The sequence below is a fragment of the Myzus persicae genome, unplaced genomic scaffold, assembly GCF_001856785.1.
Source record: "Myzus persicae strain clone G006 unplaced genomic scaffold, MPER_G0061.0, whole genome shotgun sequence".
In the NCBI taxonomy this organism is placed as follows: domain Eukaryota; kingdom Metazoa; phylum Arthropoda; class Insecta; order Hemiptera; family Aphididae; genus Myzus; species Myzus persicae.
This window is the reverse complement of record NW_019103642.1, coordinates 168,204-189,121: the sequence shown is the minus strand read 5'-3', so window position 1 is coordinate 189,121 and position 20,918 is coordinate 168,204. Positions and strand designations below refer to the sequence as shown.

General features: G+C 28.4%; 1 protein-coding gene across 1 annotated transcript in view; it reads left to right on the top strand.

The window, feature by feature from the left end:
• Positions 1–20,918, top strand: part of LOC111034962 — an 81,115-nt gene that overhangs the window by 32,269 nt on the left and 27,928 nt on the right. Inside the window, exon 2 of the mRNA XM_022316417.1 lies at positions 3,852–4,197. Within this exon, the coding sequence (XP_022172109.1) occupies positions 3,918–4,197 (280 nt within the window). The 5' untranslated portion in view covers positions 3,852–3,917. The remainder of the gene's footprint in view (positions 1–3,851; positions 4,198–20,918) is intronic.

Sequence of the window (20,918 nt, the reverse complement as noted above, 5' to 3'; positions counted from 1 at the left end):
CACCAGTGTTGGAAATTCTTTGATTTGAGGGAGAGGGGAGAGAAGTTTTTAGTTATTATTACTACAGGTCGGGATTCAAGAAATCTAGATACCTGCAGCTGGTATTTTTAATCGACTTGAAGAGTTAACTGGAATGATCCTGTGGATAAGTTGGATAGATACTAGTGGATTTTTGTAGTTAATTGTTTTGGTATTAAATTTTTTCTAGAAGTTTTTAGCTGAAAAATAAATTTATTAAAGAGAAAAACAGCCGAGGTTACTGTGCTCAGACTTGCCAGATGCAGACCGCATACGCAAGCATACGAAATAATATTGAAATATTATTAAAATATATTTAAGTCGGTACGTCGTATATTAAACACTTAACAGCGATTAGTAACTGTATCTGTATTGTATAATGCTCACGCGGTGATGCGTTATAGACTTAGGGCATAATACGAGTGCTTATATTCCATACAATATAATATAATAGTAATAATAATAATAATATAGATGTGTATAAAGCTGTGTATAATGAAACGGTTGTGAGTTGTGACACGATCACACGCACTGCTGCAATATTAATTATTGTTGTCGTCGTAGATGCCGCAGGCAGTTATATTGTTGTTGAAGTATAAATAATAAACGATGTGGGAAAAAACGAGAGATTAAAAAATACCGATTCGTAATTATTATTAAATCACTGAGATACGAATGTTGAACTAATCTATTCGAATAAATACGGAATATACGAAATTTAATTGTAAACGGTGGTTGGCGTCCCTGTGCCTTAATAAGTTGTTTGTGTGTGTGTGTGTGGGGGGAGGGGCGGAATTTTTCCAAATTTTAAATTATTCATGTACTTGCATTACATGAATTATATTAAAATCATTATGTATTTATAAATTCAACGGTTTACTACAATATAATTTATTATCTGACTTTTGAGGATATTCTACCAACATTTATTTTTTATTATTACTAAAAGTTTCATGACTTATATCGACTAAACTTAGAAATGTAATTTACAATTTTAATTGTATCTACATAGTTAGATCATTAGATTTTAACATTTATTTTACGGATAACAATATTATACAAGAAATTGTTTACATTTTTTTTTCAATAACAAGTAAGGTAGATTTAAAACTTCATGGGAACAACCGACGTTTACGACCATAATATTGGAGTTAGCGTTTATAAGAGTGGTCACTGGTCATGCAGCCTGTAGTGACTTGTGGACTGCTTGCTTTGCGAGAGTCACTAAATTTGACAGATAGTTCCCTGATATTCTACTCGATCGGTTATTTAGGTACGTACGCCAGTAGCGCCCGGAACATATCTTTTGGACAATTTCCACAATTTTAACTGAGTAATTTGTTATTGTGTAAACATATTTGTATATTTAACAACTTTTAGTATTTACTATCATTAATTATTAATATTATGCTGATTTTATTTCAGTTTGATAAATTATCATTACCCGATGGGTATATTTTATTGTCTTACTTAATAGGAGTTAGCACATGGGTAATAAAACGTGCTGAGGATCAGGGGAACTGGGAAGATAATATTTAATTGTATTTGTAGGTTATATTTTATTATTGCAAGTTCTGGGTTCAGTAATAATAACCTGTAACATTAATGTTAATCGATACTGCAAGTTAATTGAATTGTATGTGTGGATGGATCAGGATAGCTTAAATATTTGCCTTTAAGGATAAAATATTTGTGATACCACATTGTGATGGGTAGATGTGAACTGCATTGTATTTACCCACAAAACAGAACTTAATCTATAAAAAAAAACATGTATGACAATGCGCGTAAACAACATCGCCATATTACCTTTTGGACGCCTACAAAGTAATGATATTTTTTTTTCTAAATTTAGTTCTTTGTAGGGTTCTATACCTTTCGGTAAGTCGGAGTGATCGGTTTTCACGACCAACGATGATAAATCCAATTACTGACACCTACTGTTATACAAAAACACGATGTTTTGTATCCGAATATTTTCCCTTAGTATTTTTGGAGCTTAATATAATACTATTATAGCAGTGGTCGGTAAATGATAATATTTTACTTTGATAAAAAATAATTGGCCTTGTATTTTTGCAAAGAATAAGAATACATTTAAGCTACATACAACGCAAATATAAAACAAAAATACCGACCTCTACACATCTTATAATAAATGATTTTGCAAAATATTTCTCATATCGTAATATTTATTACAGGTACGCCAAATAACTATAGTAAGCAAATTGTGTAAAATATATTGTTGTTGTTAAAATTTCAATATAAATCATTTTTTCCATTTTTTTCCATTACATTTTATTACTAGAACACATTTATATGAAATGTTTACAAATAAATTAACACAATTTTTCTCCGTGCTTACGAATTTTTAATTAAAATTAGTTTAGTATATATGCATAGCTAATTAAATATTTCATATTAGTCAAGACATAAGCTATTTTATAATAAAATCGGTGTGTAATTGTAGGTTTAAAATATATTATTTTACGTAAAAGGACGCCACACCCGCATTTGTTGTCTCCGTCTTACAAACAAATAAATGTATAACATGGAAAATGTGTGTTTAGCAGAATAAATGTTGTGTTATTATCTTTGATATTACAATTAATTGACAACATGTTAAACTTAAACTTTAGAACTTATTAAAACATTACAATATAAAAAAACGGTGTATAAGGACCGCTCTGCTGTACAGTGAGGGACAAGCGGGTTACCGTAATGGATGTGTTAAATTCGAATTCAATGATATAATATCATTGAATGCGGAAAACAGTTTTTAGCGAAGACGGTATATCGGGATAATATATTAACTACTAGTACATATTTTTTTGATATTATTGCAATAAAATAAATTAATATTAATATTAGTAATACAGAATCTAGGTTGAATTAATTTTTGCTTAAAATATTGCATTTGAAAATGTCATAGTATATACTGTATATAAAATATAATAATATAATAATATACTTCAAAAGTTGCCATGAATAATAATTTTAAATCACAATACAAATTAACTAAAATCGTTATTCTTTCCTTGATTACGCAATTTTGTCTATACTTGAACTTGCAATATCTATGAAAAAATATGTTCCTATATATTTTTTAGATTTGTTTTTTGAAATATGAATTATCTTCTCTACTTAAAGTTGTGTAAGTTTTTCCTTATTTTTCTTCATTTTTCCCTATTATTTTGAAAAAAACTTAGAATTTTAAATTTTGACATCTCAGAAGTACCAACTAGATCCAAATTGGTATCATAAACCTATACAATAGCTGGTGTCGAGTGGTTCGCTGTAATTGAATTTTATGATAATATATCATATTGCACACGAACAACGATACTGATCGGAGACTGCTATCGTCTAAAATATTTTATATTATTGCTATTAATAATAATAATAGGTGTATTGAATTCATGTTTGCAAAAACATATCATTTACATTCCTACCTATCATCCTAAAATTATGTTTTATATTTTTTAGTTATTGTATAACCTACCTATAATTACAGAGGCCTATGGGAAGATCTGACCCCCCCCCCTTGTATACTCTGAATGTGCCCAGACGCCGAAAACTCTTTCTCAAACATGTTCAAACTACAAATATGCTATTTGTTTGTGCTTTAAACGCAATTGCGTTGTGATTGCACGTTGAAAATGATAATACTGTTATCTATAGTTATCTCCTGAATTGGCGAGAATCTTATATTTGTATGGCAATAGTGGAATAATTAATAAAAACCAATATTTCACCTATGGAATATTTCAGACCTCTTACTCTAAGTCGACAGTTAAATGATATTTTATGATTGTGTTATTATCCTGTTTTAGGTCTGGGACGTTCACACCCCACCTACAAGGTTGTCGTTACCACGCATTGTTTTATTATAATAATATATGATGGACGCCTCTCTACTGGCATCATCCACCACGACGGCCGCCGCGCACACGATCGCCGTGGCCACGTCGACTACCGTTGTGGCCACGGTGGCCCGCAGCGCCCAGCGCAATGGCACGCACCGTGGAGCAGTCAACGTGCACGGCCGACTAATGTACGATGAGATCGTCATCAATGACGTCTGGATCAACGCCATCCTGTCCACGTTGGCTCTGTCGTGCGCCGCTTGCGTCTGCCTGTGCTTCTTGTACTGCAAAATCCAACAGTGGAAACATGGAGGTAAGACCTAGTCCAAAATTTTATCAATTGTTATGATATTATTATTAGCCGAATAATTTTAATAGGTAATTATTTTTTCAATCGTGGGAAAATAATTACTAAAAAATAATTAGTGCGTTAAAATTAAAATGCATAGCCAGGCTCATTGAAGTACATACAAATATGTTTTCTACCCTCCCTTGGCCAAAAACGGGAGAGTACGACGACTCGACATTTGAGAGGGTAATTATAACTACTTTGAAACTCAGTGAAAATAATCGAAATCATTGCTGTAGAACTTGCGGCTTCCCTCCACTGGCCAAAAATTATACGAAGACATTTGTACATCATATTTCTTGAATATTATTTTAAGTTATCAAATATACCTCATCGATTTAATACTATTGGAATGAATGAATGAAACGATGATACAAATAAAATATAAAAAATAAAAATAAATAAATATGTAAAACGCAAACAGCAAAATTTAAAAAAACAAAATTTGTAATTGTTCATAAATTGAATTCAATTATTCAACAATTTTGAAAATTAGGAAAATAACGAGACTTAAAACAATTATATCCGATTTCTTCGTATTGGTGTTATTGGTTGAACTAGAGCGAAGTTTTGAGCAGTCTAAGTTTACTTGTTATATTATTTAGTAAATATAATTTTAAAAGATATTTATATCAACTAATAATACAGTTAATATACGATTATAATTGAAAACTATGCCTTCCTCGCCGTTTTCAAAAATCGAAGAATATCGTCATTACTTACTTGAATTAGTGGTCAAGGTGTTTATTTTTTAGACTTAGTTTTTTATACTCACATACCTAATTAAATACTGTATCAAATCGATCACGTTTTGACCTAATGAGTGCGTAGTTACAACTCGAAACCTGTTTTAATATAATATTATCTGGTCGTAAATATTATAAAATAATTGCACACTATGTATGTTTGTTCAATCACCATATTATTTTATCGGACCACGGTTGTCTTTAGATATTTAGTTATTTACATATTATTATGTTGTATGCATTAGTCTTATAATATTTTCCTCGTATTGTTGTTGATAATAATAATTGTAGATGCATAGATAATGATGTACTAAAATTTCAATTTTTAAATTTAGTTCATATAGTTGACACCTACGCTTAGATTGTTGTGGGCCAACAAAATTTAATTATGTATATTAGTGTAAATGTGTAATAATAGTATTCTGATAGCGATTATTTTGAATAATAATCACATTTTTTGAACCACCCATATTACACATAATTGCCCGACAATCACGAACCGAGATTACGATTACATTTTTAGTCTAGTCCTCAGAATATTATTATGTATAATAATAAGTATATAATATGTATGGTCCATGTATGGACACGTCGAATATTATAGTATTATACGAGTTCCTGATAAGTTATTACTATAATATACATGTCATATCCATATGTATATCCAAATATACACGTATAATTCTAAACACCACCTGTAGGTTGACTAGTCGTTTCGGTTTTATTTTTTGACATTGCAGCAAATTGATTATTCACCGTAATCATTTGAATTTAGGTATCGATCGTAGATTTTTTACCATAATATAATATAAACAATCGTTAATTTCGAAGTCAGCTGAGTAAATCTTAACAGTTGAAGTACGAGTTTGACCCTTGCAATGACCGTATGTCTGTATACTACTGTATGACATATGTGTGTTATGTTGAAGAGTTTGTTATTTGCACCATTGCGGGTAACCGAAAATTGTGTTTGTATTTCGCACAAAAATGAGTAACTATTTTCTTTTTTTGACAAAAATAACCTAATCATACCTTTAATTATTATAATATTATATTTATTTTTCATACATAATTATTATTATTATTTATAGCTTTAATGTCAATATCAAGAACACATACAGTAGAACCGTGTGATTAGGTTAGTTAAATAAACGCTCAGAAATTAAAATGGAATATTCTGTGTTATTACTTTATTAGCTTTTCTATTATCGAAACGTGTAAGTACCATCGAAAGAAAAATCAATTCGAAATTTTGATAGAAGTTACAATTCATATATTTTCCATTACCCGGGATAGTGCAAATTACTCATTATGTTGTGTATATTTTTGGTAAATTTTGGTGCAAATTGATTACAGTATTGATAGCTTTTTTTGGTATTCGAGTATTCGTTTTGCTTGATTATAAAAAATAACAGCAAGAAGCAAATTTGTTTCATGCGTTACAATACTCACGACAAAATAAAATTTGTGATTTAATTTATGTGACGGTATGCTTCTGCATTATTTTTTTGCTTTTCGAGACTATTTTTGAATATTTTCTTTTATCTAATTAACGTTTATAAACGTCAATTGGTACTTCTATAATTTGGTTATCTATTTGAATGCCTCAACTTTAGTACTGAAGCATCTCAGTGCCCACTCCTACCGAGTTAGGTATTGTCCATGTCTAACTTAACTTCATTCTAGTTCAAGATATTTATTAATTTTTTTTTTTCAAACTTTATTTATTAATAGCTGTTATGAAAAAAATTTTAATGCATATTTTGTGTTTTTTGGACTTTATGTGCCCTAGATTATAATGAATGTACATTGGAAGACAAAATAAGTGCCAAAACGAGATAAGCAAAAAGTAAACCGAATCGTAAAAAAGTGCCATCCCAGTGCATCCCAGCGAATGTGCTTGTTCACATATTAAATTTTGAGTTATATCGTTTGAAAACGCCAAACATAATGTTATCTTAATCACCAAATTAATTATAGTGGATAGAGCATCAGAGCTTTTGTATTTTAACATAATATTATACCAACCTATGGCCTATTGTTAGTACTTAAGCAATCGCTTAGGCTATACCGAAAATTAACTTTACCAAAAGAATTACAAATAAAGACATTTTATTTAATAAACAAAAATATAGATATTTATGAGAAATGCCTAGTGATAATAACGTGTCTTTGTGATGTAGGTACCGAAAAAAAATGTTCTGCTAGAATACCGATAAATAAATCCGATTATAATCTTATTATTCGTGTTATTAGCGGTGACTGGTAAGCGTTTACAACGATATGACGCTCTGTGTCATATTTTGTGTTCGTATTTTTTGTATTTAAATTATTATTTTATAATCACTATTAACATTTTACTTGATATTTATTATTGGCGATTTTAAAAACGTTGTAAATAATATATAAAATATTAATATTGATGCAAATTAAATATTTTATTTTTTATATCTTTGGTGCTATTTCATCATAGTATATTGAGTATAATTTTATATTTTAGCTTACGTGCTACTGATTTTGGCGCAAATGATTTTTACACCTTTGCCGCCTATGCAGTCTTATTAAAGCCAATTTATTAATAGAGGCTAACCTCAGTCATTGAATTGAAACCTAACCTTATTGTTATTACTATTGTTACTATTACCAGTTATAACAAATGGGAAATTAAGTAAATTTGAGTCTTGGGTTAATATATTATTTAATACTTTAAGAAATTTAGTCTGAATTCGCCTTAAGATTAAATAATATTTTAACATAATGTTTTTTCATTTTTTACTTGTAATACATTGTGTAAATTTAAATAATAATACTATAAAAAATAGAGATTTAGTCAAGCAAGGTGTTCATAGCAAAGTGTCGTATTCCCAAAGCAGTGCTTCTCAATCAGTATGTGAGCTGCAGTATCTACGGATATTACAACGGAGGGGGGTATGAGATATATTTATGAACGTGAAAGTTATAACTATTTCGTTTATCGAAATTTTATGGTCGCAACGTGATTCGTAGGTTGATCATTTAATAATAATAACAATATTGTTAAACTAAATTTATTGTAATTACATTGTTTGTTAATTTCGTTAGCTAACCCAATATTGTCTCATGTTTAAAATAATTTAACAACGTGGAGATAACAAATTGTACTCGGGTTAACATGATTTTCGTATTGCGTTAACGAGCTTTCAATAACAAATTTCGTTTTGAAATATTTAATAATTAATAACTGATCATATCTCTGCACTGCAACAGTTTATTTTAATATGGGTCCAATATCTGCAGCATCGTCTCGTTTCAACACCATAATTTGACTAATAAAAGGCAATGTGATCCAAGCATAGATTGTTCAGTTAACAGTTCAAAAATTCTTATAGTAAAAGCGCTATACTGTTTCTCTGACCATTTAGTAATGAGATATAAATTTCTAATTTTCGGGAAAAGCGAAATTTGCTAACAAAAACACCGAAATGAAGGCAAATACTGACAACCAATTTTTTATAGGGGGGGAGACAAATTTTAACACTGATGATACAATTCAAAAATATTTTATTTCTTTTCTTTTAGTTTTTTTGTACGTATATTTGCCGAACCAATTTACGAAATAAAGAAATAATGTGCATACAAAAATGTGTTAGGTACTACATAGGTACATCTAATTTTAATATTCTCAATACAATGTCCTATTTGATATTTTTAAAACAATTTAATAGCATAGTACTTATGTGATATGATAATATATTAAAACAAAGACAGTTTTTAAATAATACTATTCAATTGCTCAGGCTATTCAAGTAACATAATAATATGGAATATAAATAATAAATATATACCAACCTCATTCTTAGAGCTTTTATAAAAACAGAAGTCCCAAATTAAGAACATATAGTACAGACATTGTATTTCCTCTCCTAAAAAGAAGTAAAACAATCACTAGCGGATTTCGCCTTTTACCAGTCGATAGTTATAGGATACTTATCTGTTCCTATGCACAATGATTAATACATTTGCGTAGACCGTTTGCCGTTCATGTTATGTTAATTATCATCAGATTTTCAAATAAACTATCACTTGTTGTGAAACTTTATGTACCTATACATATCTATATAAAAATACAACTCCTGCTCGGTGGTCAATAATGTCAAACACCTCACTACGTAGTACAACCTACAATATTGTATTTGTTTCTTTTAAGTTGTAGGTACATATTAGATTGGGTATTTCACCAAGCATTCTCACCCCCGATTTTCCAATTTATGGTGAATTTATTCAAATTTTTTTTGAAATTCTTATATTTACTCAGACTATTTTCTCAAATGCTTCAATTTTTTGTACTAGGTATTTAGTGTCCTGTAATGATACAAACTTATGTTTTTAAATTGAGAAGTCCACCCCTCCCTCCTATTTTTGCTGTAAATTATTTAGTGGATAATTATTTCAGAAATGTTGATGCACCTAACTTAATATTAGAAGTTAGAACGAGCAGTTTATATATTAAAATGTTTGTCCTAAGGACAATTGTCCTTAAATAAAAATATAAATTAATGTAATATCGGAACAAGTATAATTATACTTGCACCGTTTTTTACAAATTATAAATGTTGATTGATTATTATTGACTATTGACATTTTGAAATAACCATAGCCCTCAATCTTCAAATCCCGTCATCTTGGACCTATATTATCCTTGGCACACAAATTCAAATAACTCAAAAACTATTCGTTCGAATTCTTATTTTGAAACATCAACACTTTAAAGAAATATATCAGCTGAAATAACTTACCGTAGAAAAGAGGAGTTATTATTTGGAAAACAAAAGTTTCTTTTTTCACAGGATCCTCTTTAATTAGTACAAAAAAATCTTGTTCTTAAAGATATTTAGAAATTACAAAACTCAGATTTTGAATAATTAGACATTATTGAAAAAAAAAAAAAGGGTGAGCATTCTTTGTGAATCGCCCTGTATAGGCGTGGTTGCCGCACAGACACTAATCGCTGTTAACACTCGTTTTTCGCAATACTTTAAAAATAAAAATAAAACAGAAAATTCGGTTATTCGTGGCTTTATTGTGGGTCGCGGTGAAGGGGTTTCGAAAGAGGCGGCTGCTTTGAGACAAAAATCGTGCTAATAAGACTGCCGGTGTGCATAGTTCAAACGATAGCATATTGCTTAAATACTGTGGGCCACAAAAAAATAAATATGCTCTGCTTTAATAATTTGCATTTATGTAGCCAATAGCTATGTAAAAGTTTACAGGATAATAACAATTTTTATCAAGGTTGATATTTTAAAGATCAGTATAAATTTGTGAGATAACAATAAAAGTGGTAATTATTGTTTGTCTTAAAAAAAAATTTAAATAGCATACAATATAGTAGTAAAATGAGTGCAATTAATATTATTATAAAGTTTATTATAATATTACTATACTATTTTTCGTGTAGTTACGAGTGGTGGTGGATTTGGATTTTGTGTCCACAGTTGCTTTTTTAAAAAATTTTGATGATGGGTAGAGCTGTGAAATTCTGTAAAAACTCTTACAACATTTTAAAAAATATTGAAAAAATATTTTTTTATCTATAATATAGGTACAATTTACATTGTATATAATTTATGCTTAGTTTAAAAAGAAAAAAATGTAACAAATATCATTTTTAATGTCTTATAATGTATTTTTTTTTTTTTTTTTTGCCGTTTCAAGGGGTATCTTTTGATTTTAATTTATATACGATGTGTTACAGCCATTTTTTTTGAAAAAGTTAGAAGTCGCAAAATTGAATTTTGAATTATAATAAATATTTAAGTATTTATAACAAAATGTTAAGCTAAATGTCAAGCCTCACAAATTAATGTGGACATTTAAACGTAAGTAAACGATCATTTTATGCTTGTGTGTAACTATATGTTCAGTAGATGCCAATTTCTGTAGACTTCAGAGTACAGACAAAACTGATACTATAAGCTCTTGCACTGCAAGGTTGTCCCTTTTTTGAAAATGATTTTTGTCCCAATTTTAGTAGATAGTCAGATGGTTATCTCCATAATATTATTATACTTATAAATAGTGTATGCTTAAAAGAAAAACATGTGTGTGAAAAAAGTACGAAACATTAAGTGTTTACTTTTTTTTATATCGAGTTATCGTTGAAAACTGCAAAGTTAACTGTTTTAAACAACAGTTTTTGTATAACTAGCGTCAATGAGTCACGACAAGCTGTTGTCTGCGATAAACGTGATACATGTAAAATATTATGAACAACATGGTAACCCTTAGGTTATAACCCCGTATATTAGGCAAACACCATCTCTTTAAAATTCTCTAAAAATATAAAAATCACTACCAATACAATACTATTGTTGGTATTTTTTTTCTTTTAGAGTTGAGCAAAAAATCTCTGAGCTGTTTTTTAATGCATACAAATATGGTCACCCCAGTGTAAACCCACCTTTATGCGAAAAAGTCTATGTCGAAACGCTAGACGCTCGACGCCAAGTAAGTAGGTACCTACTTATATAAAACTTTTGCACGTTACCTACCTGTATGAACCGCGAGATCAGTTGCCGCTGCAAGTGACCTCGACCGTAGGTAACCGGTCGGAGCAACTACTATCATAATATTAAATTATACTGCATATGGGTAACTGGTAACATTGATATATAGGTACTTACGTAAGCCGCGGAGCTTAAGATCAGTACGTCTCACCCGCATATTGTGCTGTCTCGGTCTTACAAATGCTTGGCATACCAAATAATTGCTTTCAGCATTTTTCGTTAATTAGCTCCGTTAGAAGAGAGAGAGATAATATTATTGAAGGGAAAATTTACTGAAAGGGAAGCTTACAATGATATAACGTTATACTAACAGGAGTTATAAACTATTTGGGTTATTATTGTTTAGGATTTTTTTTTCTATAAATGTAGATAAAAAGAAATTCGTTTGGCCAAAATTCTTAATGATTAAAAATGTCAGTTGTTAATACTTGAATTAAAAAAAAACGATTTGCGTAAACCACATTAATATTTTATAAGCATATAAATTTATAAATTTAAAATTTTGACTAAATTCGTCAAAATCACGAAAATTTTCATATCATTTTGTAATTAAAACTTAAAATACCCTAGATTTTTAGTTTCGAACAATGTATTTTTAATTGTCCTCAATTAAAAACATTTGATGCCATTCACATACATATTAGTATATTATTATTTATATTATTAATTATATATAAGTAGTAAGAAAACCATCTAAATAGAATATAATTTTTATTGTGTAATAATGTAGTTGTTTTAATTGTTTTTTTTTTTACTGTAGTTTTGTGGGTTACTTTTGAATTTTCGATTCAAACGATGGGTTATAACCAATTTTTAGAAAATTATAAAAAGTTAAAAGTCGTAAAAAAATGTTTAATTGCAAATAAAAACATATTTAAATATTGTAGTATTATAATACAGTTGTATAATATATGAATATGTTTTTATTTATATCATATATTGCAGGATTGTCTAACGCTTGTGATAACAATTGATTTTTATTTTTAATTCTTATAACACATATAATATAATAAAAACATCAGACTTGTTATACTTTATTTTATATTACATTATACTTTAATTTTTAAATTTTGTATTTGTAATTATCTAACTAACTGTAATATTATTCACGAATAAAAGGACATTTCTGATTCGTGAAGAAACTTATATTAGGTACTAATATACAGTTTAAAAAATCAAAATTACTTTCTTGTCGTTATATACTTATGTATCAAAATTTCAGATTTCCCAAATGTAAAGAAAGTGTAGGTGTACAAGACGTGGTTATAACTTAAAGGTACGGAGTACACAGAGAACATAATATATAGGTAGTTGAAACCTATTGAGTGGGAGTGAATTATAATGGTTTAGAGTTTAGGTTATGCTCTCTGCGAAAAACCTTTGGGACACGCCTTAAAGGCTTTAACTGTACACAATTTATTTTTATTTTGTAGGTATAATCGTCAATCGGCTTTTTACACAATAAATTAAATATCATATAATACATAAAAATAGATATATACAACATTAATGAAATAAATGATATGAACAACCACAACAATAATATACTAGATTATAAGTTAAGTTCGTTTAAGGCCAAATATCAAAATTAATATCATTTAAAGATTGCATAGTTCTGATCAACGGAGCTTCATTTGAACATTTGTACTATATGAGAAGTTTAAAAATGGAAAGTATCGACTATCGGTAGATCTTGTACGGACCATTAGAACTTGAAGACTTATTCGCTCGAGAAACCGAGTTGAATCAAAATTCATTTTTTGCTTGCAGCAATTCATCTACAAAATTTTAAACTACCTAGGTACCCGAAGTCTCGTGTCTCGACGGAACTGAGATTTAGATCTTTCATGTCGCGTTGATTACAAATTTGGAAAGTGATTGATTGTGAGTAAGAAGCTTCCTCAACTTAAGAACCGTTTCTGAACCAGCTTAAAATAATATTATAGTAATTATAATTATATAATTATTATTATCTTATTTCAAATGGAAGATAAGGGTTCCAAATCATCGTGCCATACACCCACACACTAGAGTAGATTGTATAAGAGCCGAATACAGAATTATTAAATATGGTACGTTGGTACTGAATTGAAATTAGTATTTATAATATATACGCAATAAACGTATAGGTACATAGCAATATAATATTATACTAATGAATCGTGTGTATGAGAATTGGACCCAATATGTTTATTGTTTGTAAGTATTGGTATAATAACATTTTTCTCAATTATTTTATCGAGAAACGAGTTGAGCTTTTAAATAGAGGACCACCGGATTATTATTCATTATATTCATATAGGTAAATAACAATAAACGATGTACCTTCCAAATACGTAATGTTATAATTTATAATACACAACACACATAATGCCGTTCATTGTTTTGTTGTAAATCAAATTCACCGAAATGTTCATCCGTACATAATACTACACTCAATGACACCATATTATTATGTTTCATAATCCTCCAAATCGATCAACACCGTTCATTTGTCGTATATTTTCACCAGTTCTGTCGATGTGACAGAGAACGAGTACACCATAGATACCTGGTCTATTATACAACACTGCGGTGGTCACGCGCGCTCAACAGTGCACATCACTCGCCTCCACAACGTATTTTTTTCCGCTTTAACACTTTGTAAACAATAATGTCGATCGTCGCCCGTATGATTATTTTTGTCTCAAATTCCAATATATTATAGAAACACGTGCCGTGCACATGAAGCGGTATAGAGACGTATAGTGTACATGTGCACGGTGCACCTGCGAACATTTTTTAATCGAGTCTCTAAAAGTTAAGCCTCCTGCCCCACTACCTCAGGAAATCCGTATTTTAACCGTAAATAAAATGTAGTTTTTTTCTGAAATATTCGTTAAACAGTTTATAATAATAATAGTGTTATTATAAGCCTAATATGCCTAACGCGTACAGCATTTTACAATTGCGAGCAAAAACCATGTGGAAAAGTACGTACCAGTAATGTACCTACCATAATTCCATAACCCAAAACAGTTTGAAATCATCAATTCTAGTATTTACAGAACGAAATATGGTTATATAGATTTAGTAATAAAAGAAGTTCAGTAATTTAATACATAATAACTATTATAGCCGTCTAGCATTATTCATTTTTTTTATTATTATAAATCATTATTATTACCTAAGCGAAAAATGAATGCTACTTTATTAATTATTTGTTTTCTATTAACTCAAAAAATAATGTGCTGTTTTCAATAAAAGTTTTATCAATAATATAAACCCTTTAAAGTTGAAATACCATGTGCAGAAAATAATTATACAAACATTTGGTGAAAATTTCAAGTATCTGCAGTAATTTTTTTCTACAAAATAAGAAAATCGATATTTAGAAATAAAATAAGAAATATTTAATAATATATGATATGATAATATAATATATAATAGAAATATTTAATAGTTTTTCAAATAAGAAATAGATATTTTACGGGTGAATATATATCCAATGTCGTAAAAATTTGAACTTTAAACGATCATTAAATATTAATGGGTCTTTCCAGAAGAACAATTTTATTATTATTATAAGTAGATAGATAAGTGTAACTATGAATCTTGTATTAAAGTTTTAAGATATTTTTTTTTTGTAATTTAAAAATGAACATTAAGGACTTGACATTTTCACCAAAACTTCATATTAGCATTTTATAGAAATCAGATGATTTTCAAAATGTGATGGCTATTTTTGCGTTAATTAAAGGCATTTGAAATGTGAAATATTTAGTTTTTTTTATAAATATTGATAAAAAAAATGTTAGGTACATACTCACTCGGTCAAAAAAAATCTTAAGGTGTAACGGTTTGATTTTGTTAGTTGTTCCAGCGGCAACCTAAAATTAAAAAGTTTAATCTAAAATGATCTGTATACATATATGGGCAAGGAGGTAATTATTGGAATGGGTTAATGATGTGGTAGTGGTGTTGTTCTAAATGAATAAATTCTGAATAATTGCAGTGTGTACCATAAAAAAATTAATTTCTGTGCCACTGTGACTATTGTATGGACAAATTTAACAAATTACCAAAACACTTACCTCCTCAATATGAAAGCAAACATATTCTGCAGTCAAAATTTGTCTTATTTTTTTTAATTAATTCGTATTTGATACGCGTAATTCATCATGGGTAGTAAATAATATTCAAAATATATTATGTGTAGGAAGATAGTTAGTTATATTCGACCAGCGTGTCTGGATATAGTTACTTGATTTTCTACGATAGGTATTATATATTTGTTCAAACAATAATATTTACATAATAATACCATCTTAGCACAGCGATTATAATTGCGTAGTACTGTAGCGTAATATATATATATATTTATTGCTGTAGAAGCGTAGAAGCTGTTTGACTTCTGTAATATTAATACTAATAATAATCTTACCTCTTACATTTATCGCTGTTAATTATTATGTTCTTTACATTATTAAATTCAAACGGAGTGTTTTCGTTTTTTACAACGCATGAGACTAATCCAGAGTTGGAAATCGAAATGAAAATTTTCAATTTCACCATCATCATTCGTCACCTCGATCTGTTTTTTTCAAATTTAAATAAAAAATAATATATTGATTTTATAATTTTACAATTTTTATATTGGTTTGATTGTTGAATGTTTTGTTATCAGATTTTTTACATAATATTTATTTTTTTCAATTTAAGAAATCTATTTTTATTTTTATTTTTTATTTCAATGGAAACCAAGCTAGGTATATTAATTATTACCTACCGATAAGCAATATTTTAAACCTATCGACCATAATGTTGAATTTAAAAACATAATTAGTTTTTAGTTTTTGAATTGGTTTGTAAATAAAAATTATAAAACTTATTATTTTGATATCAATTATTAATTAAATTTTTTTTTTTTATTGATACAAACGACATGTGCCATTTTATTTACAATTAGTTTAAATTGATAAAATATTTATATGCGTACCTACTTGTTTTAATTCTTAATTTTAAGTTTTGGTTTGAAGATTGGTGGCTGTGATGAATTGGATGATGTTGGCTATGGATTGAGGATGACTGTGGAGTATTTCGGAATTTCCATCTCAATATACATTTTGAATATCATTAAAAAACATTTCGATTTTAATATTAGGCACTTTTGATTTCTAGGATGATTTTTAACGATTATTATGGTCGACCACCGCATATTATAACATAATATTATGAACCAACCTATAGATACGACAAAACGTGTCCAGACCCATCCTATCAGCGGTGTGTAAATATTTTGCATTCCAAAATTATTTACAAATATCGATTCTCAGACTGTATATTATTATAATATACATCTGGTGATTATCAAAGAATATTTTGAGTACCATTGACCAAACCAAAGTTCATAACCTCGATAATCACCTACTGACTATACTAAAGTTTACCCATTTAAAAAAATATCTACAGTATTATTACGCATCTATGCTACTACACAGTTTTCGTGATTTCCTTTTTTAGGGAAGGTACTTTAACGAACATTCAAAAGGACATTCTTAAAGTACAGTCTAAATATTTTTATTTAATTTGTATAATATTATAGGGGGTTAGAGGACATATTGAAAAATGCATTTTAACTTTATATGGTATAGATATTATTTACATAATTTTTACCGTTTGTCACTGACTCACTTTAAAAAGGAGTATAAACGACCAATTTCTTAATCAATAGATTAAACAAGGAAATATTTTTTAATTTATAGGGAACGCTTAAATCTAACATTTAAATACATTTGCCGTGACTGAAGTGGTAGTGTCATTTCTCGGTGTTCATAGGGATGACCCTATGTACAGACCCACTGCAGAGATGTATAAGTATACTACTGTATAAGTATGACTTTGTGTCTTTGCCGTTCAAGTCACGTCGTTTATAATATTATGATGTCGTCTAAAAGTTTTTTCCTTCATAATTAGAGAGCGATTTTTTAGGTTTTTACACATTATTTATGGCAACTCAACAGGGGTGAAAATTGAGGAGGACTTGGAAAGAATTCGTTGAAAAAAGTATTTTGCATATAAAGAATATTTTCGATATTGGAGAATGTTATTAAAATAATATACAATTTCATGTTTAATGATAATATATTGTATTATTTGTTCATAAAAAAATCATCCTTGTTTATTTCCTAAGTTGAAATTATTATTATTTCGTTGCCGGAGGTAAAATTGTTTTTAATTTAATAATGCAAAATGATAGAAATTGTTCAAGAACTTGTTTTTAATTAAACTGGAAATTATTTAATTTGTCTAATTGTTTCTAGTGTGACTGATTTTAAATAATTTACCAAAGAAAAGGTGTGTAATAATTGTTTTCAAGTTTAAGCATATATTATTACATGATGTAAAGTTTATGGATGGTAAATGTAATTAATAATTATTATATAAATGAATAAAGTTCAATGTAAACATATGTATTCCATAAAATACAAATTATACATAATATGTTTCTTTTGTAACTGTCAACTGATAATTGGTATACAGATTTTTAAATTATTTGAAATTGTGAGAAATATTTTTCTTAATTCTTCTATATAAGAGAATAGTTTAAGGTTTTGTCAGAGCATATTAGAATCATATTTTAAACTTTTAAAAACCTAAAAATCAGCTCTTTAATCATAAGATAATAATATTATATTATGTACACTGTGTGGCTTTTTGAATTCGTGCGGAAATTTTAGACATCGTCGTCGCGATCAGAGGCGTTTATAATAATAATAACAATAATAATAATATTATTATGATAATTCATAATAATTATACCTACCTACCTATTTATCATGTATACGCGCGTTTGCTGACGGTTGTTTTATATGTATAAATCTGCTGCAGTAGGTAGTTGTTGTAGTAGTAAGATGTTGCGGCTGATTCTCCCGCCGCACGCACACAGGTGGTCTATCTACGTTTTGCCGGCAATAATATTATACACTCTCGGTGTGCATACCAACACTATCTGCCAGTTTCTACACAATACACTTATATTATATATTACAATTTACCGAGGCAGAACCATTATAATATAGAATTGATTAAATAACAATTAAGGAGGTACTAGCTCAACAACAATATTACTCTACCGGATATTGATTATTATTATTATTATTATTATTATTATTATACCTAAGTAGGTATATGTAAATATGAAAATATGACCATATCATCGGCGGAAGAGTCAGAAGCAAGTAGCAATAAGTACCTACCTATCTATGTATAGTACCAATCCATCATCATCGTCTTCTTAAGGATATGCATTTTTATAATGACTTTTATAAATTCTAATTACATACTCACATCAAGTATAACTTTTTTGATCAAATGTGATTGAAACCTGGCGATGGTGATAGATTCTGAATGTGTCTTTTAAATATGAAGGGAACATTTAAATGTTTTACTTAAATAGTATACCGATTTCAATTTTATCGACAACATATTATTGTATTTATTAAAATTATAAAAACAGCTAATTTAGGAACATTATTTAATCAGTTACATATACCTTTATAGTTTATAGTAACTAATAACTATAATACTAAATATTACCTACAAATTTACTTTAGTAAACTAAAAACACTTTAGATTATAAATAGTTAACATCAAATTTTAACACACATACTACTAAGTTGTAAAAATTTTGCATTGAAGTTTATAAGACAAAATATTTACATAGTAATATACTAATATATTAAAACAAAATTATAAAAAAACTTTAAAAGGAATCATGATATTAACTATAATAAGGTTCTCAGTGAAAAGAGTAATTTTTCGAATGATATAATACATGCATAATGACTATAATAATATAAAACTCTATATATTTTAGAGTTTACATTTATGTTAAAAAAAAATAATATAAAAATAATATAAAACCTTTTCAATTTTCATACATGGACGTAAAAAATGTTATATTTCACATGGAGGGAAGGGGGTTGGCTAAACAAACTAAAAAAAATTCCCTGAGGAGCTTTATCCTCCTTCCCGTCTTACGCGTATACCGCCTGAACGTTATTTTAAGCGTTTAAAATTATGGTAGAAAAATATTTACACAAATGTATTTAAAAATGACGTACCTACACTGCAGCCTTTTCCACACGACCAACCATGCTGTTTACCTCTATTAAATCACACGTCTTTGTTCTTCTACTTTTCTTTTTCATGTCTGTGCTTAAAGACAAAAATGTATATTTATTAGAAAGTAGCAATTTCAGACTCCGACGCGTATCTACCTATTTCGCTTCCCTTGCTGCGATTGGTCCGAATATTGATCAAACAAATACTGAAATACGTATATTATTTTGATAAAAATAAAAATATCTCTCTCCAATATGTATGTGCAATTAATATAACCTTGGATATTTATTATTTGTTTTGTTATTAATTGTCCATCAATCATAATATTATATTATTAGTTATTCCTCTAAGCATAATCATATTAGGTAGTAATAAAGAAATACGGTTTACTTTACACTGCAGTACATGCAGAATCAGAACATGCACAGAATATAATATATATTTTACTATTTACAGTATTTAGTAAAATTAATTATATTTTGTCACTTAGATAATACATTTTGATTGTTGATGCAGTTATGCAGTCATCGGTGCATTATTCGTAAATAGCTTTATAGTTAATTTCTATTGCGTAACACCAATTTCTGTTCTTAGGTATCAAATAAATTTTAATATTAGAGTGAAATAACCTGTTGTACAACTTAAAGTTAAGATGATAATATGTCTGCACTTTTTTAAAGATATTTCAGTTTTCTGCGATGTATGAGGATTTTTAAATTGTAATACCTTACATAGATACAACACACGACGAGTGCCCACCCATAAAAATAAGTAGGGCTACGATTAATATGCAATAACAAATTGTAAAATATGCATTTTATTTACCAAAATATGCAAAAATATGCAAAAACAAATTTTTATTATTCCTAGAATATTATTATTTATTATAATTCATAATTATTATTATTAATTATTACTTATTAGTTATTACATTAAATATTAGTTTATATTATTAGACGCTACTATAATGATATGTTGCTTCAAATTTTCAAATACGAACGACCTGCGATTTGAGCGTAGAATAGATTTATATTGACTAAAACTCCTTTTCACATCACACGTGGTTATTGGAGCATGTCTAAATGACGTGGAGAATTTGTCCTGGAGTTTAATTAATATTAACATCTTCCTCTTCATATTCACCGTTTTTAATGCTACGAATCAAGTGTTTTGAATCCTCTATTATTCTTTAGTATGAAATCCATTTTGGTTTTTACCAATTCTACTACTCTCCCGTTATATTTATACAGTTTATCTTTCACATTTAAAATAATTTTTAAGCCTTCAT